General features: G+C 31.4%; 3 protein-coding genes across 4 annotated transcripts in view; 1 reads left to right on the top strand and 2 right to left on the bottom strand.

Moving 5' to 3' along the window:
* The window catches only part of LOC143064068 (KAT8 regulatory NSL complex subunit 2-like), a 486386-nt gene that overhangs the window by 251750 nt on the left and 208289 nt on the right, over positions 1-26347 (top strand). The window lies entirely within an intron of this gene.
* LOC143064062 (uncharacterized) overlaps positions 1-26347 on the bottom strand; it is a 135926-nt gene that overhangs the window by 57764 nt on the left and 51815 nt on the right. For both annotated transcript variants that reach the window (XM_076236575.1, XM_076236576.1), the window contains 2 exons: positions 1704-1793; positions 954-1034 (listed from right to left, as the gene is read on the bottom strand). In XM_076236575.1, the coding sequence (XP_076092690.1) occupies positions 954-1034; positions 1704-1793 (171 nt within the window). The remainder of the gene's footprint in view (positions 1-953; positions 1035-1703; positions 1794-26347) is intronic.
* On the bottom strand, positions 8838-25457 carry LOC143064064 (uncharacterized). Its single transcript, XM_076236580.1, has 9 exons — positions 24769-25457; positions 24075-24148; positions 21400-22848; positions 19432-19555; positions 18853-18976; positions 17472-17590; positions 13634-13829; positions 11482-11646; positions 8838-10959 (listed from the first exon to the last, which is right to left on the bottom strand). The coding sequence occupies exons 1-9, from the start codon at positions 25003-25005 to the stop codon at positions 10715-10717; spliced, it is 2733 nt and encodes a 910-aa protein (XP_076092695.1). The 5' UTR covers positions 25006-25457; the 3' UTR covers positions 8838-10714.

Here is a 26347-nt window from a genome sequence, read left to right as displayed (position 1 = left end):
TTTCTTATAAAAATGCGTGCGTAGCCTGTTGCTTCTGTAGAGAACACAAATGGTGCATTTTATCCTGCAATTGGGTGTTCTACTATACAGATACAGCCCTACTGATATCGCTATGCTGTATCTGTATACTATACAGATATTGCTTTAAAACACCGCCCACTGCCGGACTGAGTATTGTATGAACCTGCGTGAATGTGTATTGCAGTAGTCGCATTCCAATGACGTATTAATTGCAAATTAACGATTAAATTTTCTTTTATACCTTCTGTTTGTTTTCAAACATTTCTTTAGAGCAATAAGAATCACACCAATTTTCTGATAACATACACACATGAACCGCAGTCTTTTCTACGAAGACAACTATCAATTTCAAAACTTGAATGTGTATGATTGTGTAACAAAAACAACCATGTCAATTTCAGCATGCATGTTTAGTGAATGTTGAGTCTGAAGCATAGGACAACTCGTACACTCCTGTTTCAAATCGGACAATGTTTTGTTATTTGTTTTTACTGTTGAAATAAGTTGTTATGTTAAAATAGATATTTATTTACCTTGAGCAACGTATTATTGTTGACCATTCAAGATTCTTTTTTAACGAACCCGTCTTCAGCTGAATGTGTGATTACTGCATCGTATTACTACACGGGCCTCAAGGGATGTCAAATCGAAAATAAGTGCAAAACATGTGTTTTTGTGTCTTTCAAAACACAAATAATATACAGAATTAATTGCAGGATAAAGACAATAACTGTTTAGTGTCTTTAAATATCAGTTGTATTTGTACAAGGCTCGAAACAGGTGTAGTAGCTCGCTAAAAGCTCGCATACACCTTGTTTCTTAGCCTCGTACACATATATATACATGATATTTAAAGACACTAAACAGTTATTGTCTATATAAGCACAGAGAAGAAAAGTGAAACTTGTGCATTTGAAAATATTCTTACTTACTGTTGCCTGATCATTTCCTTGATGATTCATACTTTTCTCAAGCTCTGATACTTGTAATGGTCGCTTCCATACTTTGACTGTCTGAAATAAATAAATATATAAAACTTAACTTAAACAAAAGCCAGTAATTAACTAAAACTATAAAAAAAAAAAATATTTTTCAGTAATGTTACTAAATATTTTAACAAGAAAAGGTCATCACAGTAACAAGTTATTACACTAAATCAATTTCTTTCAATGAAGGACCATACTTCTGATACGTTATTGTTCATAAAATCATTGATAGGTTTTGTAGCTTATTTCTGTTTTTAAACTAGATGTGTCAGTTCAACACAAATGTTCCTGATAATAAGACTTGATCATACAAAATTGTCATGAAATCCAACGGCTTTAATTCCCTTAATACCAAAAATCGACTAAATCAAATTTTAGCCCCCAAAAAACTGTGAAAATCAGTGAAACCATTTTCATTAAACTAACAAATGAAGGGCTATATTCATAGAAAAAGTTGGTGAACTAATTATAATATACCAACTTGATCAGTAACTGACAACTGTAACCAAAAATCTCATATCTATAACCATTATCGTTTCTTATAAATAAAATTATTTTTTCAAAGATAGAACTTGATTAACACTATTATAGTAATACAAACAGTGGACACTTAAAAAAATGTTGTTTTGTTTTGGTCCTAGTAAATAATTCAAATTTGATTTTAGATCAATATATTTTCTTTGTAATTAAGCTTACTTTGATCATTCCTTTGAATCTATTGGTTGGACAACAAACCTCTCCACCTATCCATAAACCACTGGTAGTTGGCAATACATTCGGATTAACCTGCAAACACAATAAGTTATACTCAGACTTACACATTTTTGTCATGCTTTACATTTGTATAGAATCTTGCATCTCCTAGCATTATTGGATATGATATTTAATACCCTAAGTACTTCATATACTGCTTATAATTAAGAGGCATTAATGTTAAATACAACAGTAAACTTATATGCCAATTATCTATCACAAATATTTAATTCGAGCAAACCTGAATATTATATGTTTACAACTTTATCAATTATGCAAAAACATTAAAAATTATGCACTGACTTCCAAGACATGTATTGCAGGTTAGACAAGAACATACCAAAATGATACTTCTGTTTAAAGACAGTCTTACTACATTGAAGACCTGTTGGTGATCTTCTGCTGTTGTTTTTTTCTATGGTCGGGTTGTTGTCTCTTTGGCACATTCCCCATTTCCATTCTCAATTTTAAAATGTCTGAAGTGCGAAATGGTTAAATATTTGTATTAACAAGAACAAGAGTGCACACACTGAAATGTCTCGTCTTCTTTACTAATCATTGATATTATGTTGATAGTCATAAATATAAAGCTTTATTACAACTATCACATAAACTAAACATTAACCAAGAAAGCTAAGCAGGCATGTACAGTGAACAATTCTTCCATACAACAAATATAGTTGACATATTGCTTATAGTTCAAGAAAAACAGACCAAAACACAAGAACTTAAAACTGAACAATGAACCGTGAAAATGAGGTCAAGGTCAAATAAAACCTGCACGACTGACATGAAGATAATAAAATATTTCCATATACTAAATATAGTTGACCTATTGCATATAGTTTTAGAAAAAAAAGACCAGAACTCAAAAACATAACTTTGACCACTGAACCATGAAAATGAGCTCAAGGTCAGATGACACCTGTCAGCTAGACATGTACACCTTACAATCATTCCATACACGAAATATAGTAGACCTATTGCATACAGTATAAGAAAAACAGACCAAACAAGTGAAACTGTGAGCTACTGCTCACTGATGATACCCCCGCCGCAAGTGGATAATATTAATAGTGTAAAAATATGCAAGTGTTCGGTAAACAGGAAGTTGTCGAGTGATGAATCTGAAAACGCATCACACGGTATAGCTGACTTATATAAATCCTGAAACCAAATTTCAGAAATCCTTGTATTGTAGTTCCTGAGAAAAATGTGACGAAAATTTTTAACTTGGTTATCATGTGTAAAATCATACAAGTGTTCGGTAAACAGGAAGTTGTCGAGTGATGAATCTGAAAACGCATCACACGGTATAGCTGACTTATATAAATCCTGAAACCAAATTTCAGAAATGCTTGTATTGTAGTTCCTGAGAAAAATGTGACGAAAAATTTCAACTTGGCTATCATGTGTAAAATCAGACAAGTGTTCGGTAAACAGGAAGTTGTCAAGTGATGAATCTGAAAACGCATCACACGGTATGGCTGACATATATAAATGTTGATACCAAATTACAGAAAGGGTGGATGTGTAGTTCCTGAGAAAAATGTGACGAAAGTTTCATGGGACGGACTGACTGACGGACGGACTGACGTACAGAGGACAGCTACAGTGTGCAAAAAAATAAGTTGTGGGGTTATGGAATGAAAAATCAGACATACTGGGGTTTGCATATTTTTTCTTATGAAAGGTCATTATGGGGTTGTTGCCATACCATATGGGGTTGTTGCCAGGCAACCATATGGGGTTGTTGCCATGCAACCATATGGGGTTGTTGCCATACCATATGGGGTTTGGTGTTGACTGATAATGGCAAAGCTTTTAATGTGTAAACCGTTCTAAATCAATGGACAATAACCGATTTTTACCTTTATTTTATTAACACTTAACTATATTAACAAGGTAAATAATTTTTAAAATAAACGCATATACTTTTAATGCTGTGACCCTGCAAATAAGATAGATATCCAATGGAAGAAGATTGGCCAAATAACTATCATGAAAGATATTGATGTTATGCTAACACAACTGCATACCAAATATTTGGTTACTAAAGTGGTTCTCCCTCAATTGATCTAATCGAGAACTAATTAAGTTTCAATAAACAAAGTACAGACAGAACCAACTTAGCTCCATAGAAAAGAATCATGTCTATACAACTGCAAGCCAAATAACGTTGACTTACTTCTATTTTGAGTATCAGAGGGCATCCGGAAAGATTTCTATTGTACAAAATGATTCTACCCTCTTTAAATACAGTATTTTATATATTATTATTATAGTCGTCAGATAAGTGGTTCCACTTAAGCTGGTGTAATCGAAAACTTTGACATGTCAAGTACTATAAGAGCAAACATTATAGCAATGGTTTTATTTTTGTGACTCGCATGTTAAAATTTCAATTCACCATTTCCTGAAATCATAATTTAATTTGATAATAAAGAAGAGGTATGATTGCCAATGAAACAAATATCCATCAGTTGAAATGAGATGCATATTAGAAATTAGTGGTCACTGTACGACCTTCAACAATGAGAAAAACCAATACCATATAGTAAGCTATAAAAGGCCTCAACATGAGCAATGCAAGACGATTCAAACAAAAAACAAGAGTGGACACACTGAAATGTCTCGTCTGTTCTAGTGTTGATAATATAATTTATGTTGAAAGTATAAAAAGCATTGTATACCACAAGCATTACATTGAATTAACTGTACTTGAAATGAAGGTGAGATAAACCCTTTCAGACATAAATGTAGTTCATACACTCATTCAATACAACAAATCTAGTTTATCTATTGCTAAAAGTATCTCTGAATAAACCTCATAAAAAAATAACCTTGACCATTAATGAACCATGAAAATTAGGTAAAGATCAACTAACATCAACTAAACAGACATACACATCTTACAATTATTCCCTACACCAAATATAGTTCTACCATCCCTATAGTATCTGAAAAAAGACCAAATCATTGATGATTTAACATTGACCAATGAACCATGAAAATGAGGTCAAGGTCAGATGATTATTGCAAGACAGACTTGTACACCTTACAAACATTCTATACACAAAATATAATTTACTATATGCTTATAGTATCTGAGAAATAGGCCAAATCCCAAAATTTAACTTTGACTAATGAACCATAAAAATGAGGTCAAGGTCAAGGTCAGATGATTATTGCCAGACAGACATGTACACCTTACAAACATTCCATACACCAAATATAATTAACTGGATGCAATAGTATCTGAGAAATAGACCAAAACACAAAAATTTAACTTTGACCACTGAACCATGAAAATGAGGTCAAGGTCAGATGACACTTGTCAGTTGGACATGTACACTTTACAATCATTCCATACACCAAATATAATTGACTGAATGCTAATAGTATCTGCAAAATAGACCAAAACACAAAAATTTAACTTTGACCACTGAACCATGAAAATGAGGTCAAGGTCAGATGACACCTGCCAGTTGGACATGTACACCTTACAATCATTCCACCCACCAAATATAGAAGACCTATTGCTTATAGCTTCTGAGATATGGACTTAACCCTGTAAACTCGACCTTTTTTACTGATCCATGAAATGAGGTCGAGGTCAAGTGAAAACTGACTGACAGACATGAGGACCTTACAAGGTACGCACATACCAAATATAGTTATCCTATTACTTATAATAAGTGAGAAATTAACATTGCAAAAAATTTGAACTTTTTTTTCAAGTAGTCACTGAACCATGAAAATGAGGTCAAGGCCAATGGTCATATGACAGACGGACAGTTCGTAACATAAGGCATCTATATACAAAGTATGAAGTATCCAGGTCTTCTACCTTCTGAAATATTAAGCTTTTAAGTCAAGAGCTAACGTCGCCGCCCCCGGATCACTATCCCTAAGTCTCTCTTTTTGCAACAAAAGTCGCAGGCGAGACAAAAATCATGCAATAGACCATAAATGAGGGGTAGGGCCCAGTCAACTCCATGGAAATGATATACATGCCTATGCTAATACAACTAAATATCATTGACTAAAACTAGTGATTCTCCTTTGACTGACATAAACAGCTTTCCCGAAGTCTCCCTTCCACAATTTTGTTCCATGCAAGACAAAATAGCTGTATCACTATGTAATGGCAAAATTTATAAAAAAAATCCAAGAAAGATTAATAATAAATTCATGTTACTAATATCTGCAAAACTGAAAAAAAATCAAAAAAAAAATCAATTCAAGACCTTCAAAACTATTGCTATGGCATCTGCCCATCTAATATCATTTACTATTTTATTGTTCCATAAAAATTAACCTAATCAGGAACAAAGATGCAAAATGATCTGTGGGATAATTCAATCTCCATAGGAATAAAACAAACTGGTGTTAATGTGATTATATACCACATATCAATGAACCACGACTGAGTGGAAGGAGCTACAATGTAAATGACATCCATGTAATTGTAATGCAACTGCATACCAAATATCTATGACTTATCATACATACATGGTTCCTGTTAAATTGAGCTTAGCAGAAAAATTGTTGATTACGAAAGAAAAGAAACACTATGTTTCTACTAGGAAAATAAGAACCCTTTAGGTCTGAAATTGGCTGAAAATATCAAATTAAAATGTTCACTGAAATTTGTCTGGCTCTACAGCTTTTTATTCCATCAAATTTGTGAATAGGACACCTTTATTAACCGAAAATCTGTCTTGTCAGGTCACCCTCATTTTAATCATTTGTTGTTATACCTAATGTAATGTATTTTGAACCTAATTCAAAGGTCTTCTTTCTGATATGGTCAGGTTTCTTTGTTCCCCTATTGGGCCAGTACAGGGACAGTATTTAGACATGTATATATACCCATTAAGTATGCATATAAGAAAAAATTGCAGAAATTACTTAATAAATCATGCATAAACTTTCTCAACTTTATTAACAACAGACATTATCACATGATACACATTATACAATACACAAACAAGAGTCTCCTAGGAGCCCGAAATTGCTCACCCTGCCTTCATCACTAATTTATCAAAAATTACCATTTCAAATCATTTTCCTTAAGAGCTTCTATGTAAACTTGCAACCATTTTGAATTTCTGATGGAAACAAAATCTAAATACTTATACCAATAAAGACAATAGGGGAACCTAACTTGTAACCTTATAAGATTAGATGTAATAACCTTGGAATTTAAGAACAAGAGCCTCTCAAGAGCCTGAATCGCTCACCTTAAATTTTTCACTTAAATCTTTCATCAACGATTATTTGGCGTTAAAATTTAAATAAATGTTCTTCGAATCTGTCATATCTTCTTTAACAAAAAAAATGCATTTTCCCCTATGCTCTATTTTAGCCATAGGGGCCATGTTTCTTGACATACAAGGAAATAAAATATAAAATGTATGCTAGATACATGTACTCTGAAACTCATTATGCCTAAGTTTGGCTGAAATGGATTAAGCAGTTTCAAAGAAGAAGATTTTTGAAGTAAGCCACCATGATTAATAAATTGTGAAAAATGTCTTTAAAGGGCAATAACTCCTTCAGGGGTCAATTGACAATTTTGTTCAATTGGACTTATTTGTAGATCTTACTTAGCTGAACATTTTTGCTGTCTACAGTTTATCGTTATCTATAAAAATATTCAAGATAATAACCAAAAACTGCAAAATTTCATTAAAATCATCAAATCAGGGGCAATAACTGAAAAACCGGTTAACCCATTCGGCTGAAAATTTCAGGGCATGTAGACCTTGACCTAATTATAACTTTAACTTCTTGTCTGATTTGCTCTAAATGCTGGAGTTTTTGAGATATAAGCCAAAAACTGCATTTTACCCTGTGTTCTATTTTTAGCCATGACAGCCATGTTTTTTTTACCAAATAGAAAATAAAACACAAACTTTATTCTAGACACCTTAATGATCATTAAGTGTAAGTTTGATTGAATTTGGTTCAGTAGTTTCAGAGATGAAGATTTTTTAAAGTTAGCAAATATGATGAACAAATTGTGTAAATTTGTCATTAAAGGACAATAACTCCTTAAGGGGTCAATTGACAATTTTGATTTGTAGATCTTACTTTGATGATCATTTTTGCTGTTTACAGTTTATCTTTATCTATAATCATATTCAAGATACTGACCAAAAACTGCAAAATTTCCTTAAAATTACCAATTAAGTGGCAGCAACCCAACAATGGGTTGTTCGATTTATCTGAAAATTTTTAGGCTGATAGATCTTGACCTAATGAACAATTTTACCCCTGTCAGATTTGCTCTAAATGCTTTAGTTTTTGAGATATAAGCCAAAAACTGCATTTTACCCCTATGTTCTATTTTTAGCCATGGTGGCCATGTTTTTTGACGAAATGGAAAATAAAACACAAACTTTAATCTAGATACCCTAAGGATCATTCAGCTAGAGTTTGGTTGGAATTGGTTCAGTAGTTTCAGAGGAGAAGATCTTTGAAATAGTTTACGACGACGACGGACGCCAAGTGATGGCAAAAGCTCACATTTCCTTTTAGGAAAATTAAATACTGTCTTGTACACAGAACAAGACTGAAAATGTGTACACAATTTCTTTAAACAATTAATGACAGTCATTCTATAATTTGGTGTTGCAATGAAAACAAATTACACAGAAATAATTAGTGCAAATTTTAAAGAACTGGTCCCTACTTGCTATAGAAATCATTAGATCATTTTTGATTTTGAGAGAAGATATTATGTGGATTGTTACTGTGATGAAAATTGGCAATGTCACAGTGAATAAACATATTACAGGCAAACATATTTATTATTTGCATACCAAAATACTCAGATATTATAGTTTGAGACAAGTAAACTGGGAAATAAAAATAATCCCATACAGTATTTTAGACATTTAACACCATTAGGACAACAGGAGTAACTTATTTGTAACATTATAAGCTTGAACAAGTCACCTTAGAATTTCTAATAACCTCAATTATTTCAGTCAAATTTTCAGATTTTTTTTAGTTGTGGTATAAATCTAATTTTGACAAGTTTACCAAAAACAATAACTGTACCTTCTGTCTATTTGATCTATGGATCTGAAAATTAATTGTGGTAACTTCTCACACTGGGCCCAGTTGTTCAAAGGGAACCATTATTTTTCATAATTGAATACTTTCTTGTTTACAGGGTAATATTGAAAATGAGTACACATATCCATTCTATAGTTTTGTTTTTCAATTAAAAAAAATCAAAAATATGTCCGTACCATGAATGTCCAAATTGCAAATATTAGTTTCTCAAATTAGTAACAGTAGTTTCCATAAAGTTACTTTGGCATAAGGTCCTTGATAAAAGATGCAGTAATTTTACATCATGTGGCATCTGTCCCAAATGGATGAATAAATTTCACACATAAACAAGTTTGAAAAACATTTCTACTACCATAACTGTACACACTAATGCCCTGTCTTCAGCAATTACGTGTAGCAGATATTATAAAACAAAATATACATATAATGTCAATCTCAGTAGACAAGACAAAAAAAATACATGTATAATAAATCTTCACTTTATGACAAATTCTTTTGAGTTTTTTCTCAGAGTAGTAAAATAAACAATAATTTTAACTGTTGCCAAGTCTCACAAAAAAAAATGCCTGTACAAATTTAATCCCATAAAGCCCATCATCAAATAAAAATAAATCTATACATAAACACAAAAATAACTAAGAGTGCACATGCTGAAATGTTTGGTCTGCTAAACTGATTTAAGGATGATCAGAATTAGCTCCTATGTATCAAAATAACAAGATTTTATTAAAAGACTATAAACTGATAGAATATAAATAACGGATCTTGAAAAGCATAAAAAATGAAATGTCTTTGTCCTTGTTTAGAGAAATAACCAATAGGACATTTGTAGTGAAATTTAAGATTTTTCATGCATTTAACATTGTGAACCTTTTCTTAAAAACAAATAAAAAATAACAAGGATTGTATAAGATTTTCAAAAATGGCTTTTAAAACCAAATGTAATAAAATAAATCAAGAAGTGGCACTATATGGATAAAACTAGAGGATTCAAATATCAGACAAAAAGTCAAAACAAGTGTAGCGAAGATCTTTAACTGAATTATATATAAAAAGTTTTGCTTCAAGTAAAACAGAAAATTTAATATTATCAATTATCCATGAAAATAAGGTTAATGTCAAGATCAACCCTGTCAGATAAGAGATGTATTTTTAACAATCATTCTATACACCTACTACAGTTGATCTATTGCTTAAAATACATGAGAAATGGATCTAGCAGGGATAAAACTTGGGAAATTCAAGTTGGTAGCACAGACAAAATTGTTCCTAATTGCGTTTGTATTTTGAACCAAATTTTATCAAAATTTAAGTAGCCCAGCACAAAATCTAGGGCCATGGGCGACTGGGCCCCTGCTAAGTTTTATTCCTCTCTAGTCATATTAACTCACTTAATCACTGATTCCTGAAATGTGGTAAAGGTCAAGTTAACCTAGTCTGACAGACACATATATTAAGCAATTAATTTATTACCAAATAGCTGTCCTATTACCAATTTTAACTCAGAATTTTTAAATTGTCATTAAACCATGAAAATGAGGTCAAGTTCACATGTACCAAATATGGATTATCCAGCTCGAAAAACCTTCTAAAATATGAAGCTTTATTCAAAGAGATTTTCTTGTTGCTTCCAGGTTTACAATATTGTTTAAATAAACAGTAAATGTATTCATAATTATATCTTAGGAATTTTATTTCCTTCTCAGACAAAATTACAAAATTTCATATTAAAATATGCAACCAACAAATAATAAAAAAACAGTCTAACCTACCCTATGTCAGCGATAAAAAAGACAAGTTTATTAACCTCAGGTGAGCCAATATTTATTTTTATTTATATTTGTCCTGTAAAATAATTTTCAATATTAACCATTATCAACGGTTTTGAGTTTTTGAATCATATTGCTGACTTTCTTCTTGATGTTATCACGCTTTCTTTTGTGGATAAGACCACCATTTTTTTTACTAATTGAAATTTTTTTTTCAATTTCAGCTTGTTTTGGACATTTCAGTTTTTTAAGATTAACTGAAAACAGGTCTTCTAGTTCCTGGACATCATCCTCTGACCATTTTTGGCGTTGAACTTTGTCTTTTCTAGATTTCTTTTTATCTGAAAGTATGAATATGAATTCCATAAAAGTTTTACTTTAACATTCAATTGACTATCACCCGATTTGTTTTCTATGTAGAGCATGAAACAGTTAAGAGAACCAAATACGTTCACAAGTTATATAAGCATCTATAAAAACTGGGCTACAAAATTTTCCTTATATTTGAAAAGACAAACAAAAATCAATAGGCTTTTTAAGTTAATAGGAAATTTTAATTTGGAGATATATTATATAATTTAACTTTTGGTTTAAACATATTGTGAGCTTTTGATTGCTTAATTTTCTAACCCCCCAAAAAGGCCATTTGTTTTTCAATATTGATACATTCAAGGGAAATAAGATCTTCTCAATTCACCTTTCTAAAACAGTTACACAAAATTAAACTATAGGTTTAACCATAAAGCGTATAATACAGAATTTTCTGACAAACACAATGAATAACATCCTTTGAAATCGGATAACAAATAAGGGTTTTACATAAAATTATCAATCAGTTCATATGAAAACTTTTACATTCATACCAGGTCTATGTTCTTGAATTGGAATGCTGAAATCAGCATCAACTTCATCGTCATGCAATTCTGGAATAAAGTCCTCTGCTATATTATCAATTCCTGTGTTTGGTGTATCTATATCTGCATCATCTTCACTTACTGCTGATATGTCTTTTTTTTGCGGTACAATATCTGCAGAAAAAAAAGTTTCATTATTATCATTTCCATTGGTACAGCATTGATATGACATTACAGCTTTTCAAAATTGATGGCCAAAATATTGGGTGTAATGAACACATACTTGCTCACATTTTGACAGAATTGATGTACTGACCATTTTACATAAATGTCACAAATTTTTTGAGATTGGCACTTTTCAATCTTAAAAGATCAGACCATATACATATAGATTCTACCACTGATTCGATATTTATCCATTCATGACATTTAAATTTTCTGTCAAGAGTGGATAAATATTATATTACACGAGATTTGGTGGTGGAATCTGTTTCTCTAATGATTTTTGCAGACAATCTTAATTCTTCTTTTCGAACGACTTGCAAAAAGATGTTTTCTTTCTACGTGAAGTCATGAGGCATGGTCACCTTTTTTCATAACGTCACAATAAGAATTTTAGAGAAAAGCAAGAAAATTTGACGTCATAAACAAATTTAACCAATGAAGAACTGAGATCATAAATGTCATAAGTTTTTTTAGATTGGCACTTTTCAATCTTAAAAGATCAGACCATATACATATAGATTCTACCACTGATTTGATATTTATCCATTCAAGACATTTAAATTTTCTGTCGAGAGTGGATAAATATTATATTACACGAGATTTGGTGGTGGAATCTGTTTCTCTAATGATTTTTGCAGACAATCTTAATTCTTCTTTTCGAACGACTTGCAAAAAGATGTTTTCTTTCTACGTGAAGTCATGAGGCATGGTCACCTTTTTTCATAACGTCACAATAGGAATTTCAGAGAAAAGCAAGAAAATTCATAAGACGTCATAAACAAATTTAACCAATGAAGAACTGAGATCAAACTAACCACACGTTGATTAATTAAATATAATCAACAGGCCAGGATCGATATAAATCAAGTAAGAATTAGAGATGATATATTAAACAAAATTTCAGCAACAAAACATTATTACTTTTTCAAACATAGTTTTTAGAATATACTTCTAAATATCACTTCAAGCCACTGCAAAATTTGAAACCTTTGTAATAACCGTACATGTACTTTTTTTCGTGTGTACTTATTATCACAAACTTGGTATTGCTGATTACTTTATTTCATGGAATTTCCAAAAGTGATTTATATGGTAACTGTATAAATTGTGTACTTATTATCACAAAACTTGGTAACTGTATAAATTCATGTTCGCATGTATCTATTTTCGGGAAAATATACCTACCGCAAAATCTGTAAAAATAAATTCACCACGAAAATAAGTACAAATACAGTAAATGAGAGGTGAACAATCAAAATAATATTATTTTAATTTTCTTTAACACTAACTCTTGTTTAGAATATCAAAATAGACGGCTAAATTTAGAAACTTATTTTACAGGAGCACCCAAGATTAACGGATAACCCGTTTCTGGGTGAGATTTCTGTTCCTCAATCTTTATTTTTTTATCAGTGTTTTGTGGAACTTTTGGCCTTTTCGTTGTTTTACATTTTTTGCAATTGCTAGGTCAGTTTTTATTCAACTTGTGAGTTTTGAATGACCCATTGGTGTCTTTTGCCCTCTATTTTACAAAATGAATAAAGTTGGTTCACTCTCATTCTTAAAATGAATAAAAGTTATCAATTTCAACGTCACACTATTTGCTGCATTACTGAAATCTTGCCCATATACATATAACGTCCATCTTTAATCTTAAAGACCAGACAAAACCAAGTGTCTACATATACAATCTTAATTTCTAGCACTTGTATCTAATTATAGTAAGAATCAGGAGATGGGTTTCTTTGATGCATTAAAAAGGCCTTGTGTCAGACTTTTCATTATTTTATTTCAAATGATTTACAGCGATACATGAATGTTGATATTCTTATGGAAATTTACTAAATACAGATATATTGACAGTCATTTTGACAGTAGTGAGGGAACTTACTCCCTTTGGTCTACTAAAATTGCATAGAGTTTATCTGAAAATTACCTTGTAGTTGAATATCCTCCAATTTTTTGCCAACAAAATCTTTCACCTTGCCAAAGTCTTGGATTAACAAAAGTTTTGATACATGAACCCTTTCTATTAAATCACTTGTTTGCCTATAATGGACCCTATGGACATCCATAGTATGCCCTAGGTGATCTAGGATCCATTGACGTTGGTTTTCTGTTATGTCCAATGACTGAAACAAAACAGAAATATATTTTAACACACACCTTTACATTTCTCTACAATCATGACAATGCTGACATCAGAATTTGGCCGAAATTTGCCAGTGGCCCTCAACTTAATATTGTCTATTTTAAACTAATATTGTTTGCATTATTAGTGTCCAAGCACAATTTTTCCACTTAGCAAGTTTTCTTTATACATTTAAGATCTTGTGGCAGTATTTTTGCCACATTTACATTTTGTTTTTGATGAGGTATTGATGGAGAGAATTGAAACTTAAATTTTAATCTTTCAAAGAATTGGCCAAATATAGTATAAAAGGTATCTAAAATATTATCATAAATAAGCTAAGATTACAACTTAAATTAAAATAGGATTCAAACATTTTAAAGAAAATTATTAAAATAAGATTTGGTTCTGTTTTCATGGTTTTGTCAATATAAGCTTAAAATGTATTATTAGTTGGCAAGTCGCTAATTCAACTCATTTAAATCATATTTGTGCAACCTTAAAATTAACCCCTGTTTACACATGTGCTAAACGTGTTCAGTTATTAAAAAGAAAAGAATTGTCAACATTTAAAAAGTGAAACAAGGGTGCTGCCATTAAAAACCATTTCATCAACTGATTTGACCCATAAAAATGTATTAGTATACATGTAAAACATTGATTTACAACTTTTAATCTATCACACCTAGAAAATCGGTATTACACATTAGTATGTGCTTGTCTGTTTATTTGTATTTACATTTATATCAGGTGGTAAGATTGTCGGCAGTCATGCATTGCTATTTTTTGTTTTTGGACTTTACATAATTTGGATATATTTCTAGCATGTTATAAATCAAATATGAGAATTTTAGTCAAATTGGTGATCATTGTTAAAATTTTTATGATGTGTGCAAATTTTATGAAACTAGGCAAGTAACCATGATATACTACTTGTCCGAAACTTAAAACCACATGTCAAAAATTTGTTCTTGCTTAAGAAAGGAGCATGGTCGAAAAGGTCACACTATGACCCCTATTTCTGAAGTTTCCATCAAATTCCAAGAAAAACATGCAAATTTTAAAATTTGTTATTTTCAAATCAGTAAGAAAAAGCGGGGGAAAAAATCAAACTAGTTCAGTTTTGCATCGATATATCCATCAAAATGAAAAACTTTCCATTTTAGAATAATAAACTTTTTATTTAGGGCCAAAGAGGGCCATTAAACATACAATCATTCAAATACAATTCCAAATATAATGAAATGTAGCTGATTTCTGAAAGTGTTGCTCCATGGACTGTGCTCTTTTATTTTTTTACCCAAAAAAACTTAAAAAAACATGGAAAATGATGATAAATAAATATATTAGGTTTAAAGTTTATTTATACAGTTACAGTATGTGGCCAAAAGTTTCGTCACTTGTTATTTTGCACTATATATTCATACAAAACTACAATTTTTCAAAAAAATATTGTTGGGTCATTTGCGGTCGGATTTTAATAAACTTGGCACCAAAAGAAGCGGAACTGCACATGCATATTTGTTTATTTAGTTATAATTTTGTTAACAAACTTGCTATATATTACCTAAATAAAATTATTAAAAAATATAACACATGTTCATATCAAGAGAAAAGAAATGCAATTAACAGCAATATCATTACCAAATAACTTTTTGTGCCAAGTTCATTAAAATCTAACAATGAATGCCTTCAAAATATTTTTTTGAAAAAATGCGTTTTTATATATATGAAATATATAGCAAAAAAGAAAAGTGACGAATACTTTTGGCCACATACTGTATTTTTTATTTTCCCTAATTTCATTTTTGTTCAATGTTTTAAAATTGATGAGATTAAGGTAAACTAAAATATATATTGTGTCCTGGATAGTTTTCTTACAACAGCTACTAAGGTCTTATCCGACTGATTCAACTGAATAAATAATCTGATTGGCAAATATTTTTTAAATGTCTATAGTTAGAAAGGGAAAATACTTAAAGTGTGTAAATTTGTTAATAATGTCAGGGCTGATTGACATGATTTATTTATAAAAAGAGAATTTACTGAAATCAGATCTTTATATTTTAACTTTTATTTTTACATGCCCATCAGACAAGTACACTGAAGCTTTTACTCGCCAGATGATGATATTTGCTAGTCCCGAGCAATTGGACAGCCCTTAATGTCAAACCCTGCATTCATCCAGGGTTTTAATTGGCTGTCCCAATTTGGAAAAAAGCTTAATTGTGTGGATGGAAACATATGAGTTTGACTACTACCATCTTGTTTATTATTTTTTTTAAAGTTTCCTTTGTCCCTGATCAGACAGCTCAGATTTTATCTTGATCTAGTCACATGTTATGATTCTGACAGAAAATCAATAATTAGCTGATAGCATTATTTGGGCGTATTGCTTTTGCGCCAATTCTTACGAGTCGTAGTATTTCATTTGCGCCACAATGTTGTATTTCATTTGCGCCAAAATATAAATATTTCTTTTGCGCCAATTTACAGGGAAATTATTTGAAAAAGTTAAAATTACAGGCATGACAGGTAAATTATAAAATGAAAATTGAAATATAAATTGAATTTTGAATGTGAGGCTCATATCTTTTTTTTTAAAAATAATATCCCCTGGTTAATTATTATGCGAGTGTATTTTCATTCTTATACAAAACTAAGTCAGTTTGTTAAATATTTGTGGGATGTTCATATGTTTTATTTGAAAAATGGATATCATACAGTCGAAAAGGAAGAGGAAAAAAATAGTTACTATTATATTTGATGACCACACACAGCTGTCGTTTGGAGATTGGAGAAAGAAATAAAATGCTATCTTTTAGAAAAATATGGAATGTACCTTGGATGGGAATTTTCCCCGTCTAGATTATATAAGGACAGTTGCAAGCCTATAAATTTTGAGCTAGATCAGACCTGTTATTTTTACTTTAAAAAATTGAGTTTTTATTGTGGTTTTAAGCTTTAAAGGAACTGACCATTTTTTATAGTGCTTTGATTAATATGAATAATATTTAACATTTTGCAAACTCCTTTTATCATAATTTAATCCAGTGTTTATTGCCTTGCTTTTTATGAAGATGTTTTAATATTTTGCAAATACGTTTAAAAATATTAATGAAACTGAATTGTGATGAATTAATGCAATACAAATCTTATTCGATTCTACTTAGTCTATGTTTCATATATTTAATATATTACTATTTACCTGTAAAATTGGTGCAAATGAGAGATTTTATTTTGGCGCAAATGAAATGTCAATTGGCGCAAAAGCAAAACACCTCATTATTTAGCTATCAGCAACAATTGACTAATTAATAAGCTGTTGTATTCTATAATGAAATTGTGTGGTAAAATGGTGTCACTTGTCACCTTAGAATATAGCAAAGCACACTCGCCTAATGAAATGGTAGGATTTGATTTGAGTTGTGAAGCATGAATGTTATTCGTGTTCTAAGAAAGGGATTGTCCTATTGTTTAGGTCTATACTAAATTCAAAATAAAAAAAATCTATAAATGGCTTACAACTGCCCGAAGCACATTTGTCAGATTGATAGGATTAAATTTTATGATTGAAATTACTTAAAAATTGAATTGTTAAAAAAACTAAATAATCAATTTTTTTATAATCATGTTTTAATACCTGCATCATTGTTGCCATATACTTCCTCATGTTAGACGTTTTAACAAGGTTTGGCAACTTTAATCCTGCTTCCTTTTTTACAGCACCAATGGCATCATAGCCCCTAAAAACACCTGCATCTGCAAAAAAGCTGTATTCAATAGCAAATAATTCCAATATTAATGGTAACAATTTTTGTTTCATTATTCAATATCAACCAAAATGGTTTTAAATTATCATCCATGGAGATCCCTGAATTGCTTCAAGCTATTCAGTTTAGGAGTTGTCCAAATTTTGCTGGAAGAGTCTGAAAAACAGGACAAAATACCAAAAACTTTTTTTATTAAAAAAAATCTCAAGATATTATATTGTGGGTGGAATAGACAACAATTTTTCAATTTCGTTAATCTATACATATTTTGAAAGGATGGTTTTGATATTGATAATGCAATAAAATATTATTTTTTCAATAATGTAAATATTTCTTACAACTGTGAAATTCTTTTTTTAATGGTTTACTGTGACCTCAACTTGACATTTTCAGGTATTTAATAGCTACATACATGTATATTTATACATGTACATGATCTGTTTGTGTACATGTATTCATTTGGGCAGTATAATGTCCAATTGTTGGTACATTGTATAACAAGGTTTAATGGCTTGATAATTGTTAACTTTAACACCTCTGTGTACCCACTCAGAATTTTATGAATTATGTTGATATTTATAAAATCTGTCAGTTGAACTATTTTCATTATAAATAATTAGTTACTAGTAACATTGATGATTTTATGGATGAAAAATGATTTTCAATTATGTTAACATCACAATTATGACCGAATCACATGCTCATTGGCTTCTAGGATGACTTTTGTGTATTTGATAGTACATGATAAATGATAGACTGTCCCTTATCAATCAGACTTTGCCCAAATTTGAGTAGCAATAACAACAGGAGTAATACAGATGCACATTGTGGATTATCCCTGGTAGTGTTTGTAACTAGGCAATAATTTCCTTTATCGATTTAATTTAAAGACTTTTCATAATGGATTTAAATTTAACCATTCAGTTAATCCTTTCTACTTTCCAGACGCAAATGTTGAAAAACGGTAAAGAAAAAAAATATCTTACAAGACATAAAAAATAAATATATATTTCGGCTTACTAAAAATATTTCCATAATGTTTAATATAAGTCCCAAACATTATTGCTCAGTTGTTATGTGCCATCCTCGGGATTGTCCATTTCTTTACACTACTTTGCGTAAATTTGCTTGACAGGACTGTACATAATTATGTATATACACAAATTAGAAACAAACAATTATTAAGCAGGTATTGTTTATTATGAAATAAACAAAATATGCTACTTGGTGCATGATAAATAGTATACTTACTGGAATTAGCAAACAAATATTTCGAAGGAGGTATTCCAACTTTGAGTCTAATAGAGTCATTTGACAGGTATTCCAACACATTTACAGCATCCTTTGGGATAATTACCGGAACCGCCTTGCCACCCTTTATAATAAGAAGACAAGACTTCACCACAAAATAATAAAAAAATTTCCTATTTAATCAAATGGTATTGATCTGATGAGTTAAGCCCTTTTCAACTGATTTTAATAGTTTGTTCTGATATCTTACTGTTACACCACTGTCCCAAGTTGGGAGTCTGTAACTCAGTGGTTGTTATTTGTTGCTGTATATCATATTTGTTTTTCGTTTATTGTTTTGTACATAAATCAAGTTGTTAGTAAAATATTAGTTTTTTTTAATTATTTTACGTTTGGGATTTTGTTCATAGCTTACTTTGCTGTATAGGTTTTCGTTTATTTTTGAAAGCTGTGCAGTGATTGCTTTTTAGTGTTCAACTTCAACGTCATTTGGTCTCTGGTGGAGAGTTGTCTCATTAGCAATCATACCAATGTATCTTCTTATTTTTATATATGATTAATTTTGTTTTAACAGCATACCTTCCCTCGAATCATTACCACCTCCTGCGTGTTAAGAAGCTCCTTTTCAAACTCTGTGAGCTCATGGCTCATTTGCAAAGCCACTTCATCTGGGGTACTTTTTCTCCTCCTGTAATCCGATAAACTGAAATTTAAGAACAATTTCTATTAGCTGGATATTCAGTTGTATAAAGTTACCAACTAGGCATTTGTAAGTTTTAAGACCTATTAGGCTATTACATTGTACATGTTGTAAGCAGGAAATATTTGGAAGAAAGTTATATATTTCATAGATAGTCCAGGCTATGAAAACCTTAAAATATTTATATTAGTTTCTACCTATCTACCAAAAATTAAGGGGACAAGCCCAAACATCAGGGATTGAAACATTTAAACTCCAGCTATTTTTTCTACTCTGAATGGTAGTGACAGAAATTTGATAATGAAATCATAAAATAATTTTACTAAATGAAGTCCCAGTAGACAATGGTAGAGTATTAAGAAAATCCATACATTTACAATAGAACAGGAATGCACAGGCTAAAATGTCTCGCCTTTTTTACTTATCATTGAATTTATATTGAAAGTCTGTAACATGAAGGTTTTACAACAAGTATCACATAAACATAACATTATCATTAACTAAATATAGTTGACCTTTAACTTATAGTACTTGAAAAAACTGAACGAAACACAAAAACTTAACATTGACCATGTTGACCAATGTACAATGAAAATGAGGTCAAGGTCAGATAATACCTGCCAGACAGACATGTATACCTTACAATCATTCCATATACCAAATATAGTTGACCTACTGCTGAAAAACAGATCAAAATACAAAAACTTAACATTGACCAATGAACCATAAAAATGAGGTCAAGGTCTGATGGAACCTGCCAGACAGACATGTTATTAGATTACAGTCATTCCAAACACCGCATATAGAATAAGTTATCCTACTGTTTATAGTATTTGAGAAATGGACCTAATTATGTAACTTTAACCTTGATCACTGATCCATGAAATTAGGTGGAGGTCAGAAGAATCATGTGTGAAGGAAATGTAGACGTTGCAAAGAACTCATACACCAAATATTACTCATAAAAAGTGAGAAATTCCCATTACAAAATTTTTTTTTGTTCAAGCAGTTGCTGAACCATGAAAATGAGGTCAAGGACTTTGCAAATATTACAGGCCAAAACTTTGTAACATAAGGTATCTGCAGACAAGATATGAAGCATCCAGGTCTTCTACCTTCTGTAATATGCTTTATATAAATACATGTAGTTTACGCCACCACTTGATAGTTATACCTGTCTTGCATACTGTGTCGGGGGCAAGACAAAAATGATGAATTATTTCTATTTAGATTGTCTAATCAAAAAATGTATGCCTACCTTCTAGGAGCACCCTAGGTTTTGTTGTATTTTTTCTGATGTTTAAAGTGCTTGTCATACATGTGTCATAGGTTACTGTCTGTTGAATTGTTTTACTTTAATAACTTTTTTTATAAAATAAATCAGGCCATTTTCTTTTTAGAATTGATCAACATTTTGTGTTCATATGGATTTTTGGCAGACTACAAGGTACATGTGCATAGGTTAGTTTAACTCATTGTTGAAGGTCATATGGTTATAAATATAATCTGTTGTTGTTTTCATCCATATGCCATTTGGTCTTTATTGGATAGTCGTCTCACATTGGCAATAAACCACATCTCCTTATCTTATTTATTTCTATGGTTACAGCTGTTCAAGAAATAGATTTTACGGAGAGGAGGGAGCTAGATGGCACTTTTTATTATTTAACCCTGTAATGCATTTAATTTTTATTTCATTATTTCCTATAACTGTCCTATTCCTATTTTACCAGGCTATCTTTCTAAAATAATTGGACTGATCAAATTTTATAAGAAAAGCCTTTGAACATACCCCTTCCCATTTTACAACCAATTTTGGAATAGTCTGAACTATATTATATACTCACTTTAAAGCTTGAACTTCATGACATCTTCTTCTATTATACAATGTAATCCTAGCTAAAGCAAGAACAGCAGCCTTTCTAAATATCTTGTATGCAACATCCTGCAAGTCCAATTTATTAAGCTCTTCCACCATAAAAGAAACCATTTTTTGAATGTCTTCAGGTAGAGGAAGTTGCTTAATAATATTAAAATTTCTTTCTGCTAGAACCATTCTTGCTAGTTTTGTCACTTTCAAGCTCCAACTCATATTCACTAGTGTTAAAAAGTTTTCTGCTTGGGATTTCTTTAGATCATCACCTTCCACTAAAGCTTCACCAAGTTTTGCAGAAGCCATACGTTTTATGTCATATCCAAGTTTTATTGCATTGCTTGGGCTATTCAAATCTTCTTCATCATTTACAACTTGTTTACTACAAATCAATGCAGCTTTGGCAAAATATTCATAATACTTTGCTTCTATGAACTGCTCCATTGAATGTTCCTTCAAACCTGTGATGCTTCTTAAAGAAGTCAGAAGCTTGGCTGCCAATCTCATCACAGAAGATGTATAGTATTTCCTCATTATACGATTGCCCATGTTAGACAGCATCCATTGATTTCCTAATGATATAATTAGTTTGTCATTTTTTGCAACCTTTGAGACTTCATCTATGGTCATTATACTAAAGACCTCTCTGACTAAAGCAGGACTAGCCTCATCTGAAATTCTTCTAGATATTATCTGAGACTGGGTTACCAAACTAGCCTTACTTTGTTTCGTTCTAGTAGAATTACCAAGACAATTTGATTGATGCCTTTGAAAATTTGAAATCAAAAACCACCCAAGACATGATGGACACGCTCCATACTTTTCAATGTCAAAAGATTCGGACGTTAAAATTCTACGGGCCAATATGATTTCTCCGGTTTTACTTTGATTGACTTTCATGTTATGTTGATGACATCCTTTTAATCTCAACAGATCAATCATTCTTTTTCTATCTTTCATAATTTTCTTTTTTTCCTCAGAACTACTGTTTGAAATATCTAGTTTTATAATTTCTTTAACTTCTTGTTCTTCCATATGTTTAGTAGACAATATATGGTGGGAAAAATTAGTCTGCATTATGCCACAAAATGGACAGGGGTGGTGGGAATTATATACCCTGTCTGTTTTCTTCATTTTACCCATTTTAGTAAATTCATTTTTTTTCACACCAGTGATATAAAGTTCCTTGTGTTTAACATCTCTTATGATATCTTCATCTATTAAGTCGTCTTCAGAATCCTCAGAACTGATTTCAATTTTGCCAACTGAGCACTGCAGCTTTGGGAGAACAGGATATTGTTCACTTGTCTCACTGTTGTTATCACTGTTGTTATCAATATCATAAACCAACTCATTACTGACTTTCGTTCTTTTGATATCTTCAGCTGGAGGATCATCAACTTCCATATCAGAATCTGTGTACCTTCAAAACAAATTAAGTGTTATAAAAAAAAAATGTGAATATAAATTTCGTACAATACTGGACTTTTAAAATTTTGTCACTCAAAATACAGACTGGAATATACTATTTCGCAAGAATTTTTCATATGACTGGTTGAATGGCCTTTTAATAATAATTTACTCAAATCAAACATGTTTAAATCCCTTATCTATCCTGTGTGCCATCATGGTCATATATATATATGTGAAATTTCCAGGCTTATGGTGTAAAATGTCGTAGTCAGAAAAATATCAATGTTAAGTTTCGTCGCGTGATCTGGCACCAGTTAATGAATGTACAATTCTTTCATGCGGTAAATGCTTTTTTTTAAACTTTAATAGTAAATTTGATTATATTGAGATATATACAAATATTATCAAGTCAGGGATTTCGTTTATACCATAAATTACTAAAACTTTTACTAAATTCTTTCATAGATACAAAAATTTGATTAGTAAATTTGGTTGTACCTGTAGAAAACTAACTAAAAACTTTTTAATTTAAGTATTTAGTATTGCGATAAATTTTCACTTCCGCCATCTTACTCTGAACAACAAAATCATTATATGACTTCCACAGATATATAGACAATACATTTTCACCTCTAAATCTGTACTCCCAACAACAAAATTATTATATTTTAATTTAAGCTTGTTGGAGGTGGTTCATACATGTTTTTTCATTTCTCTTTTTTTATATAGATGAGACCATTGGTTTTCCTGTTTGAATTGTTTTACACTGGTCATTTTGGGGCCCTTCATAGCTTGCTCTTCGGTGCGAGCCAAGGATCCATGTTGAAGGTTGTACTTTGACCTATAATTGTTAACTTAAAATACACTGTTACTTGGATGGAAAGTTGTCTCATTGGCACTCATACCACATCTTCTTATTTATATGAAAAAAGTAGATTTTTTGCGTAAAAATTAATAATTTATGATAAAATAAAGTTTAGAATCAAATTCTTATTTACACCATTTATCTTTTAGATTTCTTTGCATTGATCTGAATTAGAAATAATTCACAAAAAGGCCTAAAAACATTGTGGTAATTTTTCCATGCCTTGGTTTCCAGATCGCTAAAGGGGTTAACTGATCCGAAAAATAAAGATAATTTAAAGTGTTTCACTGCCTTGTTGTTTAGATCCACAAAAAAAATCGTTTGACATTTAAATTCGTTCACACATGTGTATATATTTATGCATAATGTACCTAATTCTCTTCCATCTTCTCTTTTTACATTTTTTCCCATCTTCTACATCCATGACATCATGTCCAATGATTTCCTACAAAGCAGAGTCTGTAAATAATATGTCCAAAAAAAATGGTCATCAAACTGATATGTACTGATAGTAATGCAACTTGATAGAAAACATCATTGATCTATCACAAAAAGTTCATATTAAACCGACTTGAAATTTTAATCAAAGACATTACAGATTAAAACTTGTGCTTTCCTGCAAGTTCTAGGAAATATCAAAATTTGAAAGAATGACAAAGTTTCTATGTCTGGATGAATGAGAAAAGTCCACAAACAAGTCAATCACGTCAATACACGATGGTAATAGAAGGGAGCACCATTACAATATGTGTATAATTTTGTATAAATTTTAAGGGATTTAAGTTGAAAAAACTTAGTTTACACAAAATCTTGAATGTCTATGTTTACAGTCTTGAAAAAAGGAGGGGAGGGATCCTGTTATAGTTCCAAAAGCATGATAATGACAGGTGCACAATTCCAATATATGTACAATATTTTTGAAATATAAGGATAAAGGTGGAAAATTAATGATGGGAAGTTTACTGTATGGCTTATAACTCAAGTTTGTTTAATTTCATACTTGTAGTCATTAAGTTTCATTAGAGGAACCATAACTGCATAAACATTTTTGATCTTATATTTTACCTGTATCTCATCCTTTGCAAAAGTTTCTGTTTCTATCACAGCTTCTGCCTCATAAACCACTTCATGATTATCATCTGTTGGTCCTTTGGTTTCACCTTTAAACATTGATATTGGTTTGATTTCTGTAAACTTAAAAATACCATGTTCTTGTTCCTCAATAAAAACAACAGTAGAAGAAGGAGTATCAGATTCTTCATCTTCTGTCTGCTTTGTCAACTGCTGGACTAAATTTTGCATTTCTCCAAGAGAAAAGGTATATACATTTCCCCCTTTAGGAAGCTCAGTGTTGTGTTCAGATCTCTGTTCTTGAATATCCCTAACATGTGTATCTTCTCCAACTGTTATAGGAACCTCAGTGTTGTGTACAGATCTCTGTTCTTGAATATCCCTAACATGTGTATCTTCTCCAACTGTTATAGGAAGCTCAGTGCTGTGTACAGATCTCTGTTCTTGAATATCCCTAACATGTGTATCTTCTCCACTTGTTATAGGAACCTCAGTGTTGTGTTCAGATCTCTGTTCTTGAATATCCCTAACATGTGTATCTTCTCCAACTGTTATAGGAACCTCAGTGTTGTGTTCAGATCTCTGTTCTTGAATATCCCTAACATGTGTATCTTCTCCAACTGTTATAGGAACCTCAGTGTTGTGTTCAGATCTCTGTTCTTGAATATCCCTAACATGTGTATCTTCTCCAACTGTTATAGGAATCTCAGTGTTGTGTACAGATCTCTGTTCTTGAATATCCCTAACATGTGTATCTTCTCCAACTGTTATAGGAACCTCAGTGTTGTGTACAGATCTCTGTTCTTGAATATCCCTAACATGTGTATCTTCTCCACTTGTTATAGGAAGCTCAGTGTTGTGTACAGATCTCTGTTCTTGAATATCCCTAACATGTGTATCTTCTCCAACTGTTATAGGAACCTCAGTGTTGTGTTCAGATCTCTGTTCTTGAATATCCCTAACATGTGTATCTTCTCCACTTGTTATAGGAACCTCAGTGTTGTGTTCAGATCTCTGTTCTTGAATATCCCTAACATGTGTATCTTCTCCACTTGTTATAGGAACCTCAGTGTTGTGTTCAGATCTCTGTTCTTGAATATCCCTAACATGTGTATCTTTTCCAACTGTTATAGGAACCTCAGTGTTGTGTACAGATCTCTGTTCTTGAATATCCCTAACATGTGTATCTTCTCCACTTGTTATAGGAAGCTCAGTGTTGTGTACAGATCTCTGTTCTTGAATATCCCTAACATGTGTATCTTCTCCAACTGTTATAGGAACCTCAGTGTTGTGTTCAGATCTCTGTTCTTGAATATCCCTAACATGTGTATCTTCTCCAACTGTTATAGGAACCTCAGTGTTGTGTTCAGATCTCTGTTCTTGAATATCCCTAACATGTGTATCTTCTCCACTTGTTATAGGCACCTCAGTGTTGTGTTCAGATCTCTGTTCTTGAATATCCCTAACATGTGTATCTTCTCCAACTGTTATAGGAAGCTCAGTGCTGTGTACAGATCTCTGTTCTTGAATATCCCTAACATGTGTATCTTCTCCAACTGTTATAGGAACCTCA

The sequence above is a fragment of the Mytilus galloprovincialis genome, chromosome 2 (assembly GCF_965363235.1).
Source record: "Mytilus galloprovincialis chromosome 2, xbMytGall1.hap1.1, whole genome shotgun sequence".
In the NCBI taxonomy this organism is placed as follows: domain Eukaryota; kingdom Metazoa; phylum Mollusca; class Bivalvia; order Mytilida; family Mytilidae; genus Mytilus; species Mytilus galloprovincialis.
This window is presented reverse-complemented; position numbering and strand designations above follow the sequence as displayed.